The sequence below is a fragment of the Pleurodeles waltl genome, chromosome 5 (genome assembly GCF_031143425.1).
Source record: "Pleurodeles waltl isolate 20211129_DDA chromosome 5, aPleWal1.hap1.20221129, whole genome shotgun sequence".
NCBI lineage: Eukaryota > Metazoa > Chordata > Amphibia > Caudata > Salamandridae > Pleurodeles > Pleurodeles waltl.
Window position 1 is genome coordinate 1,420,605,807 of NC_090444.1, and position 26,399 is coordinate 1,420,632,205.

At 41.8% G+C, this 26,399-nt stretch overlaps 1 protein-coding gene across 7 annotated transcripts in view; it reads right to left on the reverse strand.

Moving 5' to 3' along the window:
- Window positions 1-26,399, reverse strand: part of RIMS1 (regulating synaptic membrane exocytosis 1) — a 2,255,956-nt gene that overhangs the window by 1,741,593 nt on the left and 487,964 nt on the right. For 5 of the 7 annotated variants that reach the window (XM_069235701.1, XM_069235700.1, XM_069235698.1 and 2 more), the window contains exon 1: window positions 10,457-10,595. The exons of the other annotated variants lie outside the window; for them this stretch is intronic. In XM_069235701.1, coding sequence (XP_069091802.1) covers window positions 10,457-10,552 — 96 coding nt within the window. In that variant the 5' untranslated portion in view covers window positions 10,553-10,595. Of the gene's footprint in view, window positions 1-10,456; window positions 10,596-26,399 lie in introns of those variants that run through there. 7 annotated transcript variants of the gene reach the window in all.

Below are 26,399 nucleotides of genomic sequence, written 5' to 3' on the forward strand. Positions count from 1 at the left end.
CTAACTCATTACATGCACTCAAAGGTACATTCTTCAATTTAATTTAGAAGAGTGGCATTCTTCTTCAACTTTATGTGATCTGAAATTCCCTTCAAGAATTGTAGGTGTTCAGCAAAAATTTCTGGAGATCGCTCAATTAAACAATTACTACCATCAGGCTCTCTTAAAACAAATACTTGATGTTTGCCTCTGCAATTTAGTTTCCTAACTTCCACAAATCCTTCCATCCCAGTACATCATCTCCTGTGTTAGCTATGTACAGTTTTACATCTACAGATTTTTGCTTAGATTTAAGGTCCACTTCGATGTCTGACGGTTCCAGAATCTGCAAGTAGCTCTAAAGTCCTGCCTAAAATCTCAACCTGACAATTTGGCAGGGAAGAACTTTGCAACCCACAAACTTTATGTTGTTTAGACTCTTTAAGTACCAAAACAAAACCTTTTTTCATTTTCATTGCACCCACATTCATTGCTTTCTTGTCCAGTTCTTGTTTCTTCATGCTCACAAGTCCAGGCAGTGTTACCTCTCTTCGTCTTACTACTTCTTGTGTCTCTGCACACGTTAGCAAAATGGCCCACTCTACCACATATTTTGCAATATTTTCCTACAGCAGGACAGAATTTTGAGTTTTGCTGATTATCGTTTCCTTACCTTTTGATTCTTGATTGATACCCCCTAACTGGTTTCAAGCCCCATTAACATTGAAAACTTCGGTCCCCCTGAATCCACTCTTATCTTTATTAACTGTGCATATTAATTTCTCAGACAGTTATAGTATCTTGTAAACTGGGATCACCTAGTACCCATAACTGTTCTTGAAATTTCTTACTCTTAACACGCACTATAATGTTATCTCCTATCATTTTATCTCTCATAATGCCAAAGTTGCATGATATAAATAATGCTAGTAACAACGTTAAGTATTCATCAAAGGTTTGCCTTTCTTGTTTTGCTTTGGATTGCAATTTGTAACAATATAATGCTAGTCTAACAGGCTTAACCCTCACATCGATTCTATGCATTGCTTTCTCGAAAACATCCAAATCCCCACTACCTTAGGTCGTGATACTCTAGGCAATGTGTGAAAAACTACTTGGCTTAAATATGTTATTTTTTTCCTTTCAGTAGACATTCTTCAATTGCTCTCATAAAGGTTAAAACATCTTAATTTTATCTACTCCATTGTGTAGGAGGTTCCCTTCACTTTAAAGAAATTTTGATGGTGGGTTGAACTGCATTGTTTTACCACTAGTCCTACAAAACTTGAAATTAACCAAGATCAACTGCAGAATAGTGTTGAGAACTCCTCCAGCGAAAAACTTGAGGATGTCTCCATCAGCTTTTGAAAAAAAGTCCCTGTGAGTCTGGAAGCACCACCTCCTAGCAGGACATGCCTCTGTTGCTTTTGTGTAACACCTAGGTCTGCTGGATACGTCAGCTCTCAGCAGAATATACTTCCATGAATGATGTTTCCAGTGAAAATATATGCAGTTCTTTGTCAGTGGAACAAATGCCATAGTGCATGTATCCCTACTGCCATCTCCTATGCTGAACTTGCAGCAAGGCCTAATTTTAATCACCACCAGTGTAACAAAGAGAACACTGTGTCCAGAGTAGAAGCATCTTCTCTTTAAGCAGCATCAACAGTCGAACGTACTTTTCAATGCACATGTTTGACTGAGCTAATGCGAGGGACAAATTACAAACATACCTCACGCTAACCGGGTGTGACAAAAGTAGAAAATGTACTGAAAAGAAGCACTTAGAATATATTAGGCTTTTTAAGTGCACTTTTTCTAATAATCTCAAAGTCCTAATACAGCTAATACAGCCAGGCCAAATGTAATTGCTTACTATGTGTCCGTGGTAAATTCATGTGTCAGACCAGGTTGAAAGGAGGGCAAACATGAGACTAGGGGCCAGATGTAGGTAGGTATCCGATTGCGACTTGCAATTTGCGAGTCATAGCGACTCGCAAATTGCAACTCGCAATCCGAGATGCAGAAAGGTGTCTCAGACACCTTCTGCGACTCGCTATGGGGTCGCAAAGACCCACCTCACGAATATTCATGAGGTGGGTCGCAGTTTGCGACCCCATAGCGAGTCTAGGCACTCACGGGGTTGGTGGCCTGCTGGAGACTGCAGACCACCATGTCCGTGACTGCTTTTTTAATAAAGCAGTTTTTTTTTTCTCTTTGCAGCCCGTTTTCCTTAAAGGAAAACGAGCTGCAAAAAGAATAAATTCTGAAACCATTTGGTTTCGGTTTTTTCAGAGTAGGCAGCCTGCTCTGAAAAAATATTTTTGTGGGCATTTACAAAGGGGAAGGGGTCCCATGGGGACCCTTTCCCTTTTGCGAATGAGTTACCATCCACTTCAGGTGGATGGTAACTGCGAGTCGGTTTGCGACGACTTTCGCGGTCACAAAGCAACTCTACATCGCGATGCGGTCGCAAATAGGAAGGGAACACCCCTTCCTATTTGCGAGTCGGAATCACATTTTGCGAGTCGGTACTGACTCGCAAAATGTGATTCTGCATCGCGTTCAGCCTTTTGCGCCTCGCAAACTGCGTTTTTCACCGTTTGCGAGGCGCAAAAGGCTTCCTACATCTGGCCCTAGGTTCCTTGTGGCACAGAATAGGAAATCCCATCCGCCACTTCCCAGGATGATGGCCAACAGGTGACTACGTAAGTAGCCCCTGCCTCCACCTAAACCGCTAGAGAATGCGGCCTAGCAAAACTTATACTGCGACACGGTTTACAACAAGCCCTGGAGTCAGTGTGAGGAAATTGTGGCTGCATGCATCCAATGATCAGAGCTGCCACTTGCCTGTGTTTTTTACATGCATGACCAATATTTTAATGTCCAAGACGGTGCAAAAATTAGGGAAATCTCAAAGCCAGTATGCTTTCCCCTCAACGAAACATACTTTTAAACAGTAGACATAAAAAGAAACCTTACCACTGATATCAGATATTCTGTAATGGGGACAATTCAATTTTGTTACAACCTGTCCTACCACATTTCACTAAATTTAGTTAATGTACAAGTTTTCATAGAGTATCAATTTAACACAAAGTATTAGTTAGTAGCATCCAACTCAAAGCAACTTTGTTAGCACCAATGATACTGTGTAATACTTGACAACCCAATGGATTCAAGCAGTAGGATACTATATTACAGCAGCTGTAATATAGTATCCTACTATCGATGTATCACTCCCTTTGTACAGCTGAGTGAAATCCTGCCTTCTGTGACATTCACTGAGGAATAGTTATGTGCGATCGAAGAGTGATGCAATGTTGCAAGAGGTGATAAAGTATATTTTGGAGGGATGACCTGTGAGAGGTAGAATTTCTGCAGATGCAGAGAATTTCCAGCAAGTGGGAATAGAATTGTCTGTGATGGGGAAGTGTTGTTGAGAGGGGAGTTATTGGTTGTGCCAACAGAACTTAGAGAAAATGTTGTGAAGCTGGCATACGAAGGTCCACTGGCATGAGTGCCATCAGGGCAGAACATTGGTGGCTTGGTTTGGCCTATGAGATGGAGCATTGTGTTAGAGATTGTTTGCTGTGAGTTTAGAGTGACAAGTTTCAGAAAACAATGAAATATTCCCCTGTGGTTTCGGAGCAGTCTGATAGTCCAAGGAAGAAGATTGCTATTGTTGTCATAGGCCTGTTTATCAATTGGGGTAAGTTTCCCAAGTATGCCATTGTGGTCATAGATTATATTTTTCGATGACCTGGGGTAAAGTTCACAGAGCATGTCACATCCAGGAAGGTGACTGATTTTTGAACAATTTATTTCATATGAAACAGGAGCCTGAGGTAATTGTTTCTGACAGTGCAGTTCAGTTAGTTTATGAAGAAATGAAGGAATTGCTGGTGACATATGGGATTGAGTATGTTCGGTCATTGGTTTATTACCCCAAAAGCAATCGTTTTGTTGAGAGATTGAACAGATTGCTGAAAGATGGTTTACAATTGGCTTTGGAGTATGGGGTGGAGTGGAGAAATGCCATGAGGTAATTAGTCTTGTCACACCACATCTCATAGCACGACTGGTGAGTCCCCATTTGAGGTGTTGAGGGGCCGCAGATCATGTGCACGGTATGGAGAAGAGGAAGATTGCTTTGGAGCGTGCGACTGCTGGATATTATGCAGGCGATTGGGTTCAAGTGTTGAAAGGATGCAAAGCCAGTAAGTGTGAATCCAGATTTTCGCATCCACTTCAAGTGAGACAAGTGAATACGTATAACCTTCAGTTCAGTGATGAAAATGTTTGGAATCGTAATAAAGTGGTGAAGATTCCAGATTGGGTTAAATGGGTGGAGGAGATCCCTGATTCCAATGCGAAGGGTTTGATTCTGGGAGATAAGTCAAGAAGGAATGGAGATTCAATGGTGCTTTGCATTTTTATGAAGCTTTAAAGATCTCATTTTGTCTTAAGATTATGTTAACATGATTACAATCAGTTCCTCTGTTAATACATTAGGTAATTTATAAAATGTAGTGGTATGTTCCCTATGTTTTTGTTTCTATTAATTATTGATCTTTTTGTTTTGTATTTTCTTTTCAACTTGATTTATAATATCTTCTAGTATGAAATGTTCTGTTATTAGGTGTGCTGTATCTTTCTTTATGTTATTGGAATTGTTTTGGGTTTAAGGTGGGAGAACTGTTTTATTTGGCATTATCTGGAAAGTAGAGGGTGTTCTGTTCTGGAACCAATGTAGCGGCAGTGAGAAGTTGGCTCCCTCCTGGTCAGAGTTAATTTAATAAAGCTCTTACCTTGTTCTTCCCACTGTCATGATTTAATGGTGGAACTCACACAACTTTTCAGTGGTGTCTCCTATTAGCCTCTGTCGACTTAATAAGTGCTTTCACAAAAGCTCACACTTCTGGAGAGACAGCTGAAGTGGGCTACAGTGAAACAGAAAAGAGCTGCTGCAAAGAGAGGAGAGAGCAAAACATAGATAGGCGAGAAGAGGAAAGAAAGCAGGGACTGAATGGAAAGGGGATGGAACATTCTAGTGGAACTTCTAGTAGACCTTAGCAGCAGCTACAACATTGCAGTGCTCGCTGAATGCCTTCTCTCTGTCAAACACTGGAGTAACCTCAATGGTCTCTGCCTAAACAATGATAAGACAGAAATCCTAATACTAAATGATTACAAGTCGCCTCTTGTAAATATCTCTTGCCATTTTTCACTTGATCAATCGCTCCTCAAGTTGGCATGGTGTGCAACCTTTGAGTCTTGTTCGACGCACAACTATCTTTCAGGGCTAAAATCCAAGTGACCATCAAATTGACAAACTATCCTTTAAATGCCATATATAACATCAGCCGTCTCCTACCCATCTAACATGGAAAACTAGTAATCCAAGCAATTTGGCATATCAAGAAAATACTGTTGCAAATACTTAAATCTCCCAAACACAGACACTGTAAAACAAAAACACATCCAAAAATTAGCCATCCCAATCATCTTTGGACAGAAGAAAAATGACCATGCCTCCTCCGTCTAGTCACAGGTATCTTGGCTAACCATTCTACAACAAATACAACTCATGGGCCTCATTCTTACATAGAAAGCCAACAACACAGAAACTCCTGGATACCTACAAGATCTCTTCAAGTTCAAGCAAACATCAACTGTACTATGTCCTCATTAGAGAAGAAACTGATCATCCTCAAATGGAGAATAACCAGCTTTTGGAGGCAAACCTCTGAAGGTGGCTAGAGGAAAACTCTGTAACAAGCTTCCCATTGAAATCAGTTCACTGCATGACTTCACAGCCCTCAAAAACTCCCTAAAACAATGGCTACTCTCAAGACAATAATTACCCATCAATGTTACTTCAGTAAGCCTGTAACCAGACCTCCTGCATTCTTCCCTATACTATCACACCCATAAGAACTCTACTGTATCACTGCATGGTTCCGTCAAACTTTCCACAATAAAATGAAAAATCTCCGGATCAAGAATACCTTTCAATCACTTATCCATTCTGTCTGCATATCATGCCACCACTTTAATTCTCCATCCACAAACCCTGCTTACCACCTTTGTCCACATTCGCCCCCGTTAAACAGATCACTACTAAGATAGGCATATCTTAGCCATATCCTCCCATCCTTTAAATATACTGCTTCTATGATACTTGTATTGTTTACTATTATCAGATTCAACTTGCTTACAAAAGAAACTGATTTGCATTGTTTCTTGTATTTTTTACTATTGTCAATCTTCAACTTGCTATCATAGCAAACTAATCTGTCTGTCAAATCTATGTGCTGTGCCACGAAGCTGGACCCCTGGAATTTGCTGTGCATTAATAATGGTTATAAATAAATAAATATATTCAGACATAAAGGTGATAATCTAAGGGTGACAATAAAAGTGAAAAAATGAGGTGGAGTGAAGATAGAGATTAGAGCAAGGCTAGATGGGATAAAAGGCAGAGCAGAGAGGTTAGGGAGGTATGTTGTGCCTGTGGTGGAAGTGGGCTATATCTGCTTTACAAAAAGGCTGCACCTTTGTTTTTACAAATTAGGCACTGAGTAACAAACGAAGAGAAGCTGTCCTACTGCTGCACGAAACAACTTTGAGGACATATTTGGGAACTCTTAAATTTATGTTGTGCCCTTCATGAGGTGCATATGTTGTGCTTCGATATTTTCTCACCAGTTTACATAGACTATATAGACTTCTGGTAAGGATAGAAATTTCCCGCTTTAAAAGCCTCTAAAAGGATAGTCCTGAAATTGGTAAAACAAAGTGCATGATACTCATCTACTTTGCACCTGAGATAGTTAATTGAGGAACTCTGTAAAGATTTATATATGTTTACATTATAATCTACTTGGTAGTATACCTACGATAACAGAAATTGTTTTATGTATTGCAAATTGAAATCTGTCAATGATGGCTGAACAGCTTTGACTAGATCTTGACCTGGTTTAAAGTATAATAAATCTGATGGCGAAAAATCTAATTAGGATTAACAAAAGAGTGAAGATCATTGACAACACCTCTCAATGATTGTGAAATAGCTCTCCCTTAATGGAAGGTACAAAGTTTTTACAAAACGTTATTAGTCAGTCATTTAGAGTTACTTCTTTAAATGGTCTTTCTGGAAATGGGAAAAAGAGGGGAGTATTTTAGGGCAAGTAGCAAAAAATTAACAAAAAGGTACTGGGAACAGGGAAGGCTTAATGTTGCAAGAAAGAATTGTGCACCTGAACACACAGTGTGAGAGGGCGCAAAGGGTAAGACTGCCAGATATTTTGGGTGATTTAAATCAAGATGGGGCCAGTTCATTTTGTTGACAGCTCACAAAGCTTTTAGCCGGACCATAGAGGTTAATATCCACATTGTGCTATTGCTTTGATATCTACCTCCAATAACATTGATTCAAATTGCTACAGATATTTTAAAATGACTCAGGCAAACCAATGATCAATGGTCAGTGACAGACATTTTAAAATGACTGTGAGTCAAACTAATGGTTCAGGGATAGCATAAAATATTGGGCCACTTTCAAGCTACTGATCTTATATTAGGATATTCCATCTCAAATCAAAAAGTCCAGGACATATTTTGTGATGTTGTTATAATTGTATAGACTACCAAAAGTCCTTCTTTAGAGCATTCAGCTACAACTTGTTTTTAAACAGTCCAACTTTTATGTTATTCACGATATAGCCTAAAGTGGGGAATGATGTCCTCTGGGCTCTTTTAGAAACCTAGCTACAGCTTTAAATCCAGTGAATGAGAGTATAGGTAGGCCCCCAAGTGGACTAGTGTGAAAATGTAAAAGAAGCAGGGACAAAGCAGATCCCAGCTGACCTCCAGCAGAAATAAGGTATTCACCTTGTAACCCTATTGACAGTTGGCCAGAAAGATAGAATATCATTCTGAGGTAGTCTCTGTCTCCATGTGATCATTGTCAGTCTATCCAAAGGAATAGAGTGAGGCAACACCATAAAAATCTAGTGACAAGAATACACAGGCGTGTGACTCTATGGTATGGTACCAGCTGATGATCATCTGTGCTATCTCTGCACTGTGGCATGACGTGCAACCTGATCAACATAGAGCTCAGCTGATACATCGGAGTTCAAAGCTTTTCAGATAACTTGCTATCCGTTCAATAGCCTTAATAATACACTGGAAGTTAGACTTTTTCCAAAGGCCGTTTTGGGATCTTTGCATCTAACAAGAAATTATGTGTGTCATAGATCGATTCCTATCATAAGGGAAAGACTGGCACATTGAAAACCATACATGCTTCCATCAAAGCAGGGAGGCTGTGATCAGCTGTCAAGGGCAATGTATTGAATGTTTGAATATGTATCTTATACTTTCTCAATGGTAACTTTGGAAAAGGTGAAAGCAGGCTCACATAACTATTGCCCTTCTCATTCCTTCCACTGTGCAAGTGAGATAATACTGGGGATGTTCGTTCTAGCAGTACCAATTCTTGCAAATAATAGTTGTGGATTACCTGTACTCCTCTGCTTATGCGTTCTGTGAGAGGATGGTACAGCGTATGTGTTCTTTTACAGTTTATCTCTAGTTTGATAACTTGTGAGTAATCATATATAATGATGTATACCATCTGTAATAACCGAAAGTGAGGGTATATTTTGTCTGGACCATAAGTTCTTCCTTCTTTGCACTTGTTGAAGGGGAATGACAAATTGTTACGGCTAGTGAATGTGCTCGCCTAATGCTTATTAGCGTCTGTGTGAAACTATTCTCCTGGTCTTATTTACAGTGTGGTCAGTTTGTGCACTTGAGCAATACTGCCCATCATGACGGCAACTACTTCATATGATTCCACCAGAGGGCATTGCAATCACAGGAGAAGCATGAGAGGGTGACTGCTGCACAAAGACTTGTCTGGATTCTACACTGGTAAAATGTTTTTTTGACTATCATTTCGAACATTCAGATGTGCACTCCAACTGACTTTTCAGGACAACCCAAGAGTAACATTACAGGAACCCTCTAGGACTAACACTTTGATGTACTTTCTACTCATGTGAAATGTCTAAATAAGCCTACAGAAACACACTGTTTACTCCACATGCCCCTTTGATCATTATAACTAAAAAATCTGTAGCATTCTTCTCAAGACTGGATATACGCATGCCTCAACACTCTGAATACAGAGCCTTTAAGTGAGGGGCCATCACCTTATGCTTGTCCTGGTAGGTCCAGAATACTGGCAAGGACCTAGAGGCTAAGCACTCTCTTTTATTTAATGAAAGAACCTTAGGTCCTACACTGTAGTGAAAAATATGCTGCCAGTTAGAATCAGACTACAGCCAAGACTAATGTGACCAGAAGTCCCAGATTTGCCCGGACAGTCCCGGTTTTCCGATGACTGTCCCGGTGTCCCGACACTTGTTTAAAAAATACACAGATGTCCCGGTTTTGGGAAAGGGTTGGGTGAGCACCCAAATTTATCACTGTGTACTGTGTTCACACTGGCGCTCTTATGACACCAATGACGAGTATTGTTTAAAAAACTCTCCTGCTGCGCTGCTTGGCTTAATTCAGCCAGCACAGCAGGATTTAATTGGGGGGGGGGTGCAAATAAGCCCACCACCCGAGGCCAAAATAGCAAAGCGCCCATTGCAGCACACTGGAGCATGGCCGAAGGAGCCTTTAATTTTCATGCTACAGAGGTGTGTGTTTTGGTAGCATGAAAATTAGACTTCCTTGGCCATGGTGTGATGTATATCTGTATATATATATATATATATATATATATATATATATATATATATATATATATATATATATATATATAGACACTGGGCAGTGCAGTGTCAATATTTAGTCCTATTTCTATGTCCATGCCTGTCCCGTTTTTTTGTTCAGAACATCTGGTCACCATAGCCAAGATGCCAGCGCTTAATTTGAGAAGGTTTTTACAGATGCTCAGCACTAGCACTTAATTCTCAACACTACTGCTTATGTCCATCACATTGCGGTGTTGTTTGTCGGTTTCTGAGGTCAGCACATCAAAGTATTTGCCATTTCAAAACAATTAAAAATTACCAATACCAACACGTTCGTGCCATTCTTACAGCTTTGAATGCAAAGGATAATGCAAATTGTTACAACTGTAGGAGTGCAATATGTTGTATTGATACTGGCCTTTGGTATTGTTAGCATAGGTAATGGGTGATACAAGCTACAGTGCCCCCCTGAAAAATACCTTGCACTGTGTCACTTATGTTGTACAAATTAAGCACTGCGAGACACTACGCATTCAGCAGCCTGTCCGTTTCTGTTGAATATTGTAGATCGTATTCGAAGTGAGCCTAATTTTCTCATTTGCGCTAAAAGGGACCAGCCTCAACGATTACTTCTAAGCATTCTACTTTTGTCAATCTATAATTGGTCAAAGAAGTAGTACTCTACTGTACAATAATCAAACCTGTAATCGTTTTCCCGGAACGCTTCCGTTATCTGTCACTGTGTTCATCTTCCTCTTGTCACTTAAGCTAGTTACCATCTCAGAAGTCTTTGGCATTGTGTCGTTCTGGCACCTCGAAACATGGTCACTCCCCACATATGTTGCCTGAAATTTAATAAATACATAAGGAGGTGACGGCAAGTGTGGCTTGGGTGCTCAAAGAGCAAGCCCGACAACGGCACTGAGAAAGTTACATTTACCCACAAACGCAAAAATACACAGCAGATTCTTAATGTTCAAGTATGTGATGCCATTTAAATAAAACATAATTGCAAACAAAACCCAGAAAATAGGCTTAAATGGTATCAGCTTATTAAAAATGGAGCTGTCTGTAGTCAAAAAAATTAAGGATGCACGCTATCACTTGTGGCGGATTTAACAACTCATTTGGTTTATTTTCTACCATCAACAAAAGTTTTTAAAAAACTGTTGTAGTTTAATGAGCTGACAAAACTACAAAATACCAGTGTTCAAAGTGATGGCCGTTAAAAAACCTAGCTTGTCTGAGCACCACACACCTGACATTGGACGTATTGATAACTCGCTCTGAGGATTGTTTATGAAGTTACTAGAAGTGGTTTAATGAACTATCTATCTATCTATCTATCTATCTATCTATCTATCTATCTATCTATCTATCTATCTATCTATCTATCTATCTATCTATCCGTCTGTCTATCTTTAAAGTTCTTAGCAGAAGGGTGACGTGTACTCCAGGGGCAGCTTATTGTGCTTTATCAGTACAAAGCCAGGTTGAACACCATGATGGCTATGTACTTGACGCTTTTTAATCCTGCCAGTGACTTGACAGTAGTAGAACACTGTCATTTTCGGTTTCTATTTCCCATGAACACTTGTGCACAGATGCAAAAAACATACTTAGCAGTTTGAGAATAGAAATGAAACATCCTTAAAATAACGACTGAAAGAAATAAACAGTGCTTAATTTTAACCCGGGGTTCCAGATGGAGTCACTAGCAATTATGCTTCCTCGAAAACTTTGATCCATAGCAAATGCGAGAAAACCCCAAAAGATGGAAAGAATGACGACGAGAAGAGACGGAAACACGGCGAAAAAGGAACAATGCAGGAATGAGAAAGAGCAATCGAGAGAGAAATAAAGAGGCAGGGAGTGTCTGGTGGTGGACTAAAGAGAAATAAAGTGGAATTAAGAAATGATGCAGTCTCTTTGACACCCTGACCTTCAATAGCGCCGTCCGCAGGCTTCTGGGCAAATTCTGGGGCCGGCAATGTATTATTTTCAAAATTAAGCACTGCTAATAAGTGCGCTCCCATAACAAAAACATACTTCAACATGTAATGGCGGAAAAATAATTACATGTTAAATGTAATTCTCTCTTGCTTGATGATAATATCACATCAAACACAAGTGGGCAAATATACCCAGCTCAAAAGACATAGCACCCTACTGCATCAAGGAGGATACATACGCTAAACAGCAAAACAAACCTTGATGCTCAATTATAATCAGATAACCTTTACCATAAAATATTTAGCAAAGAAGGCCTTTTGTGTTGGACTTCGTGCTATTTGTAAATATATCAAGGTGAGTTGACATTGGGGTCTTAAGTATTTTAGGTTTGTGTTTTTCTTCCTGTTTGTGATACAGTACAAAATGCTAAATATGTTTTATATTTCCGTACTCGAGTTTTCACAGTTAAAAGGAACTGTTTTTAATTTGCACAAGGGCTCTTTTTATGGTTGAAATGCATCCTTCCGAATCTAACTTTGCACAATTAAAGCACAATAAACGTCTCATGTAGTCCAAGGGTATGCTTCTCTCTTCTTCAACGAATTTTGGAAATATGAGCTGACGTTTTTTACCCTGCAAAGGCAGCCAACAACTGGCGCTGACAGGAACTTGGAGTTTCAGCTTTGTTTTGAATAAATTATTAATAAAACAAAGGACAATGGCACGGGTCAGCAAATGTATGCGATTTCGTGGTTTCATTAATTTCGTAATAATTATGAATTTACCACATCTGTCATTAAATTTGCACATATCAACAAAAACGTTTTAAATCAAAAGGATCAAAACAATACTGCCACTGAATGTGCTACATAATGCCAGATCATTTATTTTCTTGTAGCATAATTTATACCCGCACAGGCTGCAACAGTGCATCAATCCAGCTACTGAGTTTAAAACCCGCTGGCCACAGCCTTCCGCCATGTTTAGCAGGTGGTCGCCGCAGGGCATGCCCCAAGATCCCTTGCGCTGCCAATCGACTCTTTGCCCAACCTTTGTCCATTCGAGAGGGGGTTGGCCAATTTTTTAATTTATTTATGTACTTATTTATTTTTGTGTTTTGCTTTTTTGAACCCTAAAGAAATTGCAGTTCCTTGTTGGGCATACTGTGATTTGTATTTTTTTAAAATAAAATTGTTAGGATTTATGAACCCCAAACCTCTGTTTGCGTACTCTAAAGTACCTGTTTGTGGTTCTGGATCTTCGAATCATGACTAGGGTACAGTAAAAGCTCGAGTTTACATTTCTTTTATGCTTTTTTTGTTTTTCAAATTAGGTGGGTCCCTCTGGGACTCCCCATTACACGGGCCAAGGGTCAAGGTGTACTTACCCTTACCTCTTGTGTTCCCTTTTAATATCTTTTAAGGTTCAGGTATTGATTCCCACATCCTATAACGGCAGGTGAAACAGACATTTTTGTTGGCTAAGGCTGGTTAGTCCTCCTCACTGCGCACCACCGAAGGTCATGAGCAGAACGCAAAAGCTGTGCCTATGTGTTTGTGTACAGCTCTCTTTCTCCCAATGCCCAGGGTCTCCGTGGGAGCACGCAAGCTGTTCATAAGTAATTTAAAAACAAAAGATGGGATTGCGGCAGCCACTGATTTAAAACAAGCATTGCCAATAGGTTTCACCTGTGCAAGAGCTATTGGCTTTGCCAACATATTTTAACCATGTTGCACACTAACATGGCTGCTGTTCAGCATGTTTAAAAGTTAGTGGGGTAAAGGAGAGTGGTGTGGAGTGGAGTTACGTAAAGTGGGGTAGAGTGGAGTGTTATGGAGTGGCATGAAGTGTCATAAATTGGTGTAACGAAGAGTTGAGCAGAGTGGAGTGGAGTAAAATGGAGTGTCACAGAGGTAGCAGAGTGTTGTAGATGGTAAGAGAATAGAGTAAACTAGAGCTGAGTGGCACAGAGCGGAGTAAAGTGTCAGAGTGGAGTAGAGTGACCTAGAGTGGAGTGTGTAGAGCAGAGTGGAGTGGCATAGAGGGTGCTGTGTAGAGTGGAGTACAGTGTTGTAAAGAGTAATGGTACAGAGCAGTACAGATTGTAGAACAGTGTGACAGAGTGGAGTAGTGTAGGAGAGTGGAAAGGCGTGGAGTAGAGTGGTGTAGAATACACTGGTGTGGCATGGAATGGAGAGGCATAGAGGGGAGTGGCGTAGAGTGAAGTAGTATGTTGTAGAACAGAGTCAAGTAAAGTGGCATGGAGTGGGATATGGAGTTGTAGTGCGCTGTAGAGTGGAGTAGTGTTGTAGAGTAGCATTGAGTGGAGTAGCATATCAGAGTGGAGTAGAGTGTAATGGAGTACAGCGTCAGAGTGCCAAGTATCATAGAGTGTAGTGTTGTAGAGTGGAGTAAAGTGGCATAGAATGAAGTGGCATACAATAAAGTGGTGCAGAGTAGATTTGTCTTGAGTAAAGCGGTATAGAGTGCATGGACGTAGAGTGCAGTGACACAGAGTAGAATGACGTAGAGTGCACTGGCGTAGAGCAGAGTAGTGCAGAGTAGAGTTCAGTAGTGTAGAGATTGTTTCAGAGTAGAGTGAAGTGGCACAGAGTAAAGTGCTCATTGTGGAGAGGTGCAGGGTAGAGTGCTGAGATGTAGAGTGGCATAGAGGGCAGTGGTGTAGAGTACAGTGATGTAGAGCACAGTGGCATTGAGTGCAGAGGTGCAGAATAGATTAGAGTGGTGCTGCAGAGTGTAGGAGCATAGAGTAGAGTGGTGTAGAGATGAGTGGTATAGAGTGCAGTGGCATAGAGTGCAGTGGCATAGAGTAGTGCAGAGTAAAGTGGTGCAGAGAGCAGTGGTGCAGAATGCAATGGTGAAGAGTATAGTAGTGCAGAGTAGGATAGACTGGCATAGATTGCAGGACTGTATAGCGCAAATAGTGGCATAGCATCGAGCAGTGTAGAGTGCCGTAGTGCAGAGTACATTGGTGTTTAGTTCAGTGGCAGAGAGTGCAGTCTGCAGAGCAGAGTGTCGTAGAGTGCACTGACAGTGCAGTGGCATAGCGTAGAATAGTGCAGAGAAGAGTGGCACAGAGTAGAGTGGCACTGAGTAGAATAAAGTGGGTAGCATGCAGTGGTGTAGCGCGCAGTGGCATACAATGTTGCACAGCAGAGTACAGTGGCGTGGAGTGGTGCAGAGTAGTTGACATACAGTGAAGTGGCTTAGGGTGCATTAGTTGTGAGTAAAGTATGCAAGAGGTGTGTTGTTGATGGGTGCACACTGAAGAGGATTGTTAAGTTGTGGGGATGTAAGTCAAATCCTGTCATGAAACAGCAAACTTTGTATGAAAAAGTATTATTATTAAAAGGGTCTGGTAATCAGACTCGCTGACTGCAAACAGAACGATCATGAGATGTTCACTAAAGTGTCACATTAAGTAAAAGTCAACAGTGCTTTGACAGAAGAACATAGACATGAGTATTTGTTTGGCACTACCACACAATGTGCATGCAACTCCTTCCTGCAGGCCTCCATGGGGAGAGTAATCTTCATTCCTCTTGCTTTTGTATAAAAGCTCTCACTTTGAAATCATTAAAAGGACCGTAAACACCAAGCTCCATTGGAAGACAGAGCCTAACATTTGACCTTTGTGTTTAAATGTACAACAACTGTGACAAGATAAGAACAAGATCTAAATGCCTGTTTACAGAGAGTGAGATCTCAGAAGGATACAGTAAACAAGATCTGGGCAACGGAAGGGCGGAACTCAAGCTGGACAGCCTAAAATAAATAGAGGCAGCAAAGAGAAAGCGAGAAAATGTGAGTTACAAACCACAAAGCCAATGGTAAGCAATGTGCAGAATGCATTCCCATGGAAGCTTTCTGAAAGTCCCCAAGACGTCTTCAGCAAACAAGAATAGTATTAAGTACTACACAGAGAGTGAGGCAGAGGTTGTATGTGTCAAGGATGCTGAGTACAGGAGCAACAACAGTTTTTTTTATAGTCTCCCAGTTTCTCTAACTGGATACTGACTGCTGAATCCAAATGCCTGCAGTAGCAGAGCACGTGTTGCTCAAGAAATGGAACAAGGCCGTGGGAGAAAGTCTTTTCAGAAAGGAACAACAAATATAAGAGAAAGAAAGGAAGAAAAATGTTCCGAATCTGCAGGCACACCTTACAAACACAGCAAACACGTTCAATTCATTTTATTCATTAAATACCTCACACAATAAAAACTGCAGAAATGCATTGTGCTTTTGTAAAACTTATGAAAAACTGAGTGATGCTCCAGAACTGCTACACAGACGAAATCACATTTACGAAAATTGTCAATCAAAGCAAATAAACTCCAAAAGGAGGACATGAGGAGGACTTTGTAAGAAACGGGATTGTTATTTGGGGTTAGCGTCTAACCACCTCAAAGAATAATTTAACTTCTTGACTGGGTGAATTGTCAAAGTCACAAAAAATACCTTGAGCTCAACCCCTGTGTAAGTATGACACAGAGGAGGCAGGCCGAACTTTGAGCAATGAGCAAAGTATTCATTCAGTACCAAAACAGTAAGGAAGTCAAAACAAAAAATTAGAAAAATAGAATAAAATGTAATAAACAAAATTGCATAAAAATGACAAAAATCAATAAGATCAGGAGATATAAATTTAAATCATTTTGAGTTGAAATAGCACCAAAAAGCACAAAGCAGAAATGGCAGTCTATGGAAGCAGTAGAAAGGACCTAGACGCGATTTGAGGCTGACCACGATAGAGCCCAGGTTGAATACAAAAGTGGATTGATCACAATGAAAAGTCTGGCAGCCAAAAGTTTGAAAACAATTCGAGTCCCACATTTGAAAGGGACGTTGTCATTGTTTTGAAGAAAAGCACTGAAGCTTCTTCTAAGTCCCAAAGCTGAAAATAACTTTTTGAGACAAATAATCCTCCCTCACGGGCTGCTGCTGAAATTGTAGCCACAGCTGTGGAACTGAAGGTTGGACGGTCAAGCAGGTTCTTCCAGCTTAGATCTCTGGAACTTTCTTGCTGAAAATTCCAAAGTCCCAATGTAGAATGGGATTTATTAATTTTCCAGAGGTACTGGGAGCCTTGAGCGTGATGAAGCAGTAGATCAAACTGAAGCCATGGAACTGCTGGTGAGATACTTTTACCGGCGGGTCCCCCTGGAGCTCTGGAGGAAACGTTTTTGAAAGTTTTAAAACTTTTTTCTGCTGCCCAAACAACCACATTAGCAAAATGTTAAGGCCACCAGGATCTCAGGAGAAGGCACACAGAGACTCTCAAGATGTCAGGCAGAGGCGGAAAGCAAAATCCAGCTGAGGTTCCGTTGCCGCAGGTAAGCTGGCACTCCAGGTAAAAGGCTCCTTGAAGCTTGTTGTGTTCCTGTAGCCACCCAGGAGGTCAGCTAACTAAACCTTGGAGTCCACTTCTTTGCCCTGGGCACAAGGGAGAGCAACTTCAGCCATCCAAGGCTTCTCACAGGTAGCAGACAGTAGGCCAGTTATCTTTTGATAGTTCACAAGTCCAGATCATGTTCTGAGGATGGTAACTTGTGGTGCCACATTTATGCCTGGCACCAGCAACTGGGGGTGGCTCCTGAGCATTCCCTAACCATTGGGTTAAAAGTTCATGGGGTAACCCTACCCACTTTTTCAGCAGCTCCTGTTTACCCTACTGCAAGCAATTCAACGGTGTCCTTCACTCTCAAAGTCCAGCATGGGGAAAACCCTTCTGCAGAGCTTGTGTGCCCACCGAGAGGCGTGGCCAAGGTAATAAGCAATCCCCTCCTCTGTGTTTACTTAAAACTTGTTTCGGAGGTAGCTCTCCTCCCACTGAGTGGTGCCAGTCTGGCTAAGGGGACAAAGGCCGAGCCCTTCCCAAGTGTCATTTAACACTTGCATGTGACAGGGCAGGCCCCTATGAGGTTAATTAAGTTTCTGGGTCCACCCAAACAGGTCTTCTTGCCAAGGGAAGAAAAAACTCTTCCCACTCCCAGGCCATTGTCTTGGCTCCGGGTGCAGTTTTCACATCCCTTGCACAGCTCATTCAGGCGAAGTACCGGCTAGGTAGTGGCTAGAGAGCTAATGTAAATTAGCTTCCAGCAGCTTCAGGCAAGGTAAAGGTAACCTTTTAATAATTACATTTCCAATAAACGTAATACTGACCTGGCTTCACCCTTAGATTTGATTTTCATTAAATAGAAAAAAAAGTCCTTGAATGAAATCTGCAACTGGTACAGGACAAAAGTTATAGATTAAAGTGTATAATCTATACTTTGACTTTTCCTATATACCAGCTACAGCCTGACCAGTGGCAATGGCATTTTTGTGGTCCTAGTCACTAAAGAAACATGTCATTTCTAATGTCACACATGCCCCAATCTTAAATATTATGCACCCTACCTTTTGGGCAGCAAGGTGTCGTTGGGTTGACTTATCTAATATTTAAAATTAGGTGTTTCTACCTTTCAAAAGGATGATTTTGATAGGTCTATGCAACAGGGTTCCAAGCCACTGCTATCAGGCTGCACAGGTGGCTGCCCTACTGATATATACATTGGGCTGGGGTGGAAGGGAACACAATTTGAGTTACATTTGAGTTACAGACCAATGGTAGAAGGGTGTTGATTGAGAGGCACCTTTATATGTATGTAATTTTGTATGAATTGTTTGAGAACATGAGATCGGCAAACCACCCAAACCTGTCTTTAGGCCAGACCTAAAAATAAAGACTAAGCAAATTAGCCTAGGACATGCAGTGGAATTTACAGGTGAATCAAAGGAGTACCTTCCATTGGTTCAACTGGTCAGTGGTACATGGTACAGAAGCCTGAGGGGCCCACTGAACCTTGATTTTTGCTGTATTTCACAGTTCAAAAAGGGGCCAGGTGGTCCATCCCCTTCCTTGCATTAGGGCCCATGTCGCACTGGCTACAGGACTAACAGGAACTGAAAAAAAGGAATGTCAGGCAGCTAAGAGATGTAGTAAAACCCATCCAGAGCACATTCCTCTCACTAGCTGCAGAAATAAAGAGATGTTTTTAGATGGGTAAGTCGTAATACCTTTTAAAGAAGGCATAAAACAGACCTCATGTAAGAGCAAACTGAAAAAAGAAAAATGCCAGTCATTTTATTTAATTTCTTGGAGCCAAATGGTCTGCTCTGTTTCATTTCATTTCCAGCTTCAAATGAAACAGTTTGTAATGTTAGGCTCAATAACAGTGCAGGAACATGTGTTGCTTTCTTTATGTTTGAACATAGTCACAGTTATAAATCAGTGTTTGAAATATTCAAATATTGAGTCTAAAAACCAGACATGAATTGATATCCTATAAGCAGCTGGCAATCACTTTTTCTCTTGAGAGTTTGGATGCAGCATATATAGAAATTAATGTGCACTGTAATCTTATAAATCAGTGTACAACACATATTTTCCGATTCAAGAATAATGGTTTGAGAGAAAATGCCGCTTGTTGCATGATCACCCCCACTTTTTTGGACTGATTTTGCTGGAGACTTGATTCTGTGTCACTGGACTCTACTAATCAGGCACCAGTCCATGTGCTCTGAACCCTACAACATGTGGATATTGGCTTTACCCCAAATGACATATTTAACATACCTATATGTCATTAGTATATAATACCAAGTGTACCCAGGGCCTGTAAGTAAAACGTCACCAATGGACGGCAGCATCCATTGTGCCACCCACTAGAATGACAGTGCATACATGATTGCAGACCTACCAGTGTAGCCTATTTGTGCAGTTCTAAAACTTTAAGTTCATCCTGTCAAAAAAACCTTTTTGAGAGGCCTAAACTCTCCTTTCAAATATTAATAAATCACCTCTGAGTAGGTATTATGGGCCATAAGGCAGGATGCATGGGGTTTACAAGCAGAACATGTCAAAGTTTGATGCTAAACACATCTTTACATTGAAAAGGCCCCAAAAGCAATTTTCAATGTAGCAGGATTAGGTGTCCCATAGAAAAGCATTGGAATACAATATCAAACTTAACATTATTATCTCTGGCTAGGAAACAGCTACAAAAGTCATTTTTAGACTTTCTGAAATATTTGTTATAAGTCCAATTCACTGAAAAGTTGTGTTTGTAATACATATTTAGGCTTTTAGAAAGTTACCCTTTCCCTGCCTAACTGCTCTAGAAGTCCGTTTGCATGAGTTAAGTGGTACTACATGTACTCAGGCCCTGTAAATTAAATGCTACCAGTGGGCCTGCAGCACTTGTTGTACTATCCACTTAAGCTTATGCTCTTAATCTACTTCTGTAGTTTTTCACCAAACCCGTCACACGCCCATCACTTACCTTTCAAACTTCCTTTGGTTTGTTAGGTAAATGCTTTAGGTCTGTCCCGCCGTGAGGCTGTCTCATTACTGCCTTGGAGACTGACCCTGTTACATGGATTGTTGCATGATCGGCCATATACCTTAGTGTTGGCGCACTACTTTTTTCTTTTGCCTCTGCTTTACGCTGGTGGCAGTATGTTGTTTCCTCCTCTGGTATCTTGCTGTTTCTTTACGGTGCCTGCGCCCAACTAAGGCTGCAAGCTGGGGGGGGATTAGTTATTGTTCGCAGTTTTATATAGCACAAACGCAACCGGAAGACTGGAGTGCTTACCGGTTAAATTTGCAGCCCCATTGCTAAATTCTTCCCAGGTTTAGCATTTGAAAATTATACAAACTGGTGCCTTTTAATTAAATAAACAAAAGGGAAACCCTCAATGCGACTCTCCCAGACACAGCAGGAGAGCCAATACTGAAATATTCACTGCACTCGAGAAACTCGCTCCATAATGCTTTGCGGGGCATTCCTTTAACAACACATTTTTGCCCATAACTCAGCCTGCGGTGGTCCTAGAACAATGGGACCTATGGGAACAATGCACTATCAAGGTTCCTCAGGGCATTCCTAGATGCCATACTCACACACATGTCTCACTACATATACCTACCCAACAATGGGACCATCACCAAAATGTTCATCATGACGTGCTCTGTGCAGCTAATCTTCTGGGTCCCCATGCTAGGTTGGGGGAGCTCAAAAACATAACCTCTCCCACAAATCAATGTCTTTGTAAGCTCTCTCATGGCTGAAGCTTTTGCTTTACAGCTGGGAGTAGTTTGTGTTCTAAGGGCCTTGTTTATAATAATATTCTATAACGTCTACTAGGCCTGAAAATGTGTACTGCACTAAGCTATCTAGGGGCTGAATATAAGGCTACATTGCAATGCTCTCTGTCCTTCTCTATTCATGTGGTTATGTCCTCTAGGGGCTGACTATATGGTTACATGACCATTTTTCTTTCAAATGCTATTTTTATTGTGGTGCCCTCTAAGGGATGTTCTGACCATTACAGTCTAATGCCAAGTGTAAGAAGGAATGCACAAACACTGTTTATTTCTGATAAAGGATTAATGTGCCGAATGGCTAAATACTTATAAGGTCCTAAAGGCGAGACCTACTGGCTATGCCAATGCTTGTTAATAAAGCTTCTTAGGTCGTATCTCATTAGAGACCTCTTCCCCCTACTTTTTTCAACAGAGCTAATGTTTTCATCCTTGAGCGCAATGAAGGATATTTGGACTTAAATTAATAACTCAAACCTATTTATTAAATTATGCTATTATAATCTTTCTAGTGACTAGAAGCGTGAAACTGGCACATTTCTTGCGCAATACCCTCCTGTCTAGGAACTGAGAAGGCAAACATCAACTAACACGTGAAGGGTCCTGGAAGCAGCCTATTTCTGGCTTTGGAACCTGAAAAAATGTGGCACAACTGTGACATACTAAGCAGCACATCTATCCTATTCTGGGTAAGATTTATGTGAGTTCTGCCTGATTCAGTCACACAAGAGCAGTCACCATGCTGCAGTGATTAATAACCTATCTTGCAAAGTACCAACTGAAAAAAATACACTGGTGTGCAAGTTCTATTTAGTTTTCTCCAGCGAACCAGTTTTTGTGAATCTGATTTTGTTTCAATATGCTTACACGCATGTTATTATTAGAAGCCTGGCTCGCTTGTGTGATGCGTATGTGTCTCTATAGAGTAGAGTGCTGAAAAATTGAATAAAAAACATTTGATGCTTGTATTCAATTCAACAATTTTCCTGACAGCTGCAACCTAAATTATGTCTTCTTCTTATGAAATGCAGCATAGTGTATCATTTAAATATGAAGTTTTACTGCTAATAAGTTCTATGTGCTATGCGACTGAGAATCTTACTACCATAAAATATATAATCCTATCAATAACAAGCATGATCCCAGCATGTTCCCAGCTAATGCTGTGCACAGAGTTTATTGATAATTATGCTGTTATAGCATTAATAGTGCATGTTTGAAGACCACCATCTGCTGTGTTCGACCTCCAGAAGTTCTTTCTGTTACCCTAAGAAGGAATAGTACATACAAAACCAGAAAATGGTCAATCCATCTCAAATGCTTATGAACTTACTGTGATGATTGATACATCTACAAATGCCTAAGCAATTTTTGCTAAAAAACATGAATACAGTCCATCTATAAACTATTTTGCTCCTGCAATCTTAACTGAAGTCTCTGAAATAGTGCATCAAATATAATCAACAGTGTCTAACGCATATGTTATGTTATATGGTTTTTAATAAAAAATGATTTAGCTCATATAGGTGATGTACACCCCTATTTTCTTGGCACTGAAAAAATACAGCAGTGTGACAGAAAACAAAGGGAGGTAGGAATCAATAAGCAAGCATGTTTCAGCGCCAATATGCATGTTTAACCATCCAGGTTTTCAAGTTGTGTTGTTTTTTTAAAGAGTTTCTATTTCAAAGCATAAGTGTTCTGGGAGAGAATTCCATTGTGTCGTCGCATGTACAGAAAGCTCGGGACTCCAGCTCTTTGTTTGGCATTTCAAGGTTTTGTTAAATAATTAGCAGATAATGAACCTAGAGTATGAATAGGCATGCATTGGGTAATCCATTTAGCCACAAACAGTGGAGTCATTCCAAGTAAGGCCATGAATGTTAGGCAGCATGTTTTAAATTGTATCCTTTGCTTCACTAGAGCAATTTTAGCAAGGGGTTCACATGGAATCTCTTTGGCAATTTAAATATTAATCGTGCAGTCTCATTTTTCACCACATTGTAATGTTCTTAATAAGTGTCACGAGCGACACATTGGAATGTTGAGTAAAGGTTGCTAAGGGATGCGGCGTCGGTTGAAGGTTTGGAATGATGCAAGAGCACAGCCAGCTTTAACGGAGCTCTCCGAGGGTTTTATATATTGAAATAATCAAATAACCATTATTGGAAACATTTACTCAAGTGAATTACTACATACTTTGCTGGCGACGAGTTGGTGACCCTTGGAGTGCAGAGAGCCCACGAGTGCGAGTCGGCACAGAGGCGATTGGAAAGACAGGCAACTGCAGATCGGGGGAGCGGTTATCAGCAGCGGTGGAGGGCAAGCGTGAAAGCTGGTCTCTCCTGAGCACGCTATTTCTGGAGCAGAAGAGGTGTTTCATGGGTGTGGTCTTTTATGACATGCCCGATCAACTGTAAATAAGGGGCACTACGGCATGAGGCAGCCATTTTGAGAGGTGTGTTTTCCTATTCGTCTATACGTTATTGTTGGAAAATGGGTCATTGGTAAGGGCAGGTAGGTACCTACACTTAGCAATAGGCCACTAACGTCCACTAAGGTCCAGTTAGGTCTCAGTAAATTAACCCCAGCTCAACCCTTGGTAGCTTGGCAATGAGCGTCAAGGCTTAACTTAGGAGACAGAGTGTAAAGCATTCAAATATCACAAAACAGTAATTAAATAAAACACAGGAAACAGTTTAAAAATCCGAAACCAATTTATAACAATATATTATATTTTTATCTTTAAAATGACACCAAAACGAATAGAATCGGATCAGGGGAACCGGAGATATTAATTTTTTAAGAATTATTATTTTTTTAGCGCCTAGAAACAAAAAGCGCCAATCGGGTCATCTGGTTGCACCTCGACCGGGGCAAAGTCAAAGTTTAAGGCTGACCGCGATGGAGCCCTGCTTGGCTACAGACCGCGGGAGGCCTCGGTTAAAAGTTTACCTTCACACTTAGGGGGTCATTCTGACCCTGGCGGTCGGTGACCGCCAGGGTCACCGACCACGGGAGCACCGCCAACAGGCTGGCGGTGCTCTGTCGAGCATTCTGACCGCGGCGGTTCAGCCGCGGTCAGAAACGGAAAGTCGGCGGTCGCCCGCCGACTTTCCGCTGCTCGGGAGAATCGGATTCTGACACCCCCTACCGCCATCCTGTTCCTGGCGGGTCTCCCGCCAGGAACAGGATGGCGGTAGGGGGTGCCGCGGGGCCCCTGGGGGCCCCTGCAGTGCCCATGCCAATGGCATGGGCACTGCAGGGGCCCCCGTAAGAGGGCCCCACTGTGTATTTCAGTGTCTGCAATGCAGACACTGAAATACGCGACGGGTGCAAACTGCACCCGTCGCACATACCCACTCCGCCGGCTCCATTCGGAGCCGGCTTCCTCGTGGGGAGGGGTTTCCCGCTGGGCTGGCGGGCGGCCTTCTGGCGGTCGCCCGCCAGCCCAGCGGGAAAGCCTGAATGGCCTCCGCGGTCTTTCGGAATCAGGCCCTTAGTCTTTTTTTCAAGATTTTCTTCAGCGGGATGAACCTGCCAGTCCAATCCGACTTCCTGGAGCCCTTCTCCGGATACGCGATGCGGGAATCCTCTGTGGAGATTTTTACCTTCGGACTTAGTCGTTTTTTCGAGGTGAAAATCCTTCGACTGGGGTAAACCTGGATCTTGATCCGACGTCCATGGAGCCCTCCTCGGATATGCTGGCTGGGAGGTCCCGGTCAACTTTTTACCTTCGGACTTAGTCTATTTTTCAGAGATTTTCTTTACCGGGACGAACCAGCAAATCAGGCCGGGTCGCGGTTGAGGCAAGCCGGCTAGAGTTGCTGCAGCGGGTCGGTCCCTCTATGGAGCTTTTTTTCAAAAGTTGTCCAAACTTCTCCAAACTTCTGGGGCTTCTCCCAGATGTCCTTTTGAGGTTCTTTTGAGGTCCACAGCTCACCCCAAGGGTCCAGAAGTTCTGAGATGGTCCTTGGGGGGGTGCAGACTACAACTCCCAGAATGCACCTGGCGCAAACTCCTTTTTGGCCACTGGACAGTGGTCAGCTGGTCGCTTTTTTCAGGAGTTGGTGCAGGGGACTCTGGTTAGCAATTTTTCACCTGTAGCAAACAGGGAGTCCCTCCTTGAACCAGTTGAAGCCAAGCAAAGTCCTTCTTGTGGTGAAGCCCAAGTGTGCAGCTGGTGCAGTCCTTCTGAGTGCAGGTTCCAGGTGCAGGCCAGGGGTCCAGCAGGGCAGTCCTTCTTCTTCTGTAGTTCTTCCTTGTTGGATGTGGTAGGGAACTGAGGTGTGGGTGCAGGTCTGCCAGTTTTATCCTTGCTCCTGGGTGAAAAGCAGGGGGGTCCTGGTTCTCCAATCAGGTGCAGGTTCCTTCCCCATGTGATGACCACTGCCTGGGAAGTGTGGCAAAAATCAATCCCAGGAGGCAACATTCTCCAAAAATCCATCATGGCTGAATCTGATTTTTGGAGGTTACATCTGGCTGAGCCCACCCACTGGTGTGGCTAAAAATCATAAACACACCCCTCTCCTGCCCCCTCCTAATCTAATCAAGGGGGCACCTAGTTGTCTGGGGTTGCAGGATGTGGGGGCGTTGCTAGTTGCTCCAAATGTCCTTCTCTGCCTTTGAAGACCAGTTTGGCAGCCCTCCCCCTTCCTGCCTCACCATCTGCTGAGGGGGGATTCCCTCCCACAGGCACATTCCTTTGTGTGAAGCCAGGCCATTTTACACCTCATCAAGGCAGCCTGGTCAGACTGCTAGAGGCTGGCCAGTCAGAGCACAGCAGCAAAAACAATGCAGGGCTGAAATTGGCAACTTTCCAGGTAAAGTCTAAAACTCTTTACCTGAACAAGTTATATTAAATCCCACAACTGGAAGTTGTGGGATTTATTACAACAATTAATTTGATACCAAATTATTGGTATGCATCATTTAAGAAGACTTTAAAAATTAAAATAAAGTCTCCCCATTCTAGCATATGAAGGCCATTTACTACAATGAGGTAAAAACGAATTTGACTGTTTTTACCTCACCAGGGCTTACAAAACTATTTTTATAAAGTCCCTGCTTATAGTTACATGGCACCCAGACCTAGGGGCACATAGGGCACACCTTAGGGGTGACATATGTAAAAATAAGGTAGTTTAAGACTTTGGAACTACTTTTAATTCCAAAGTCGAATTTGCATATAACTTTAATTTAAAAGCAGCCAGCAAGGCAGGCCAGCCTTTAAAAAGACACTGGGCACATCAGCAGTGCACCTGCTGTGGTCCCTAAACCTACATGCCCTACCATATACTAGGGACATATAGGTAGGTTAACTTAGCCAATTATAATTAGCCTAATTTGCATATCCATTTTACACAGAGCACAGGCCCTGGGACTGGTTAGCAGTACCCAGGGCACCATCAGAGTCAGGAAAACACCAGCAAAAAGTGGAAAATGGGGGCAAAAAGTTAGGGGGCCTCTGCAATCAGCACTGTTTTCCCACAGTTATGAAACTTGCCCACTCGCCTTAGAAAACA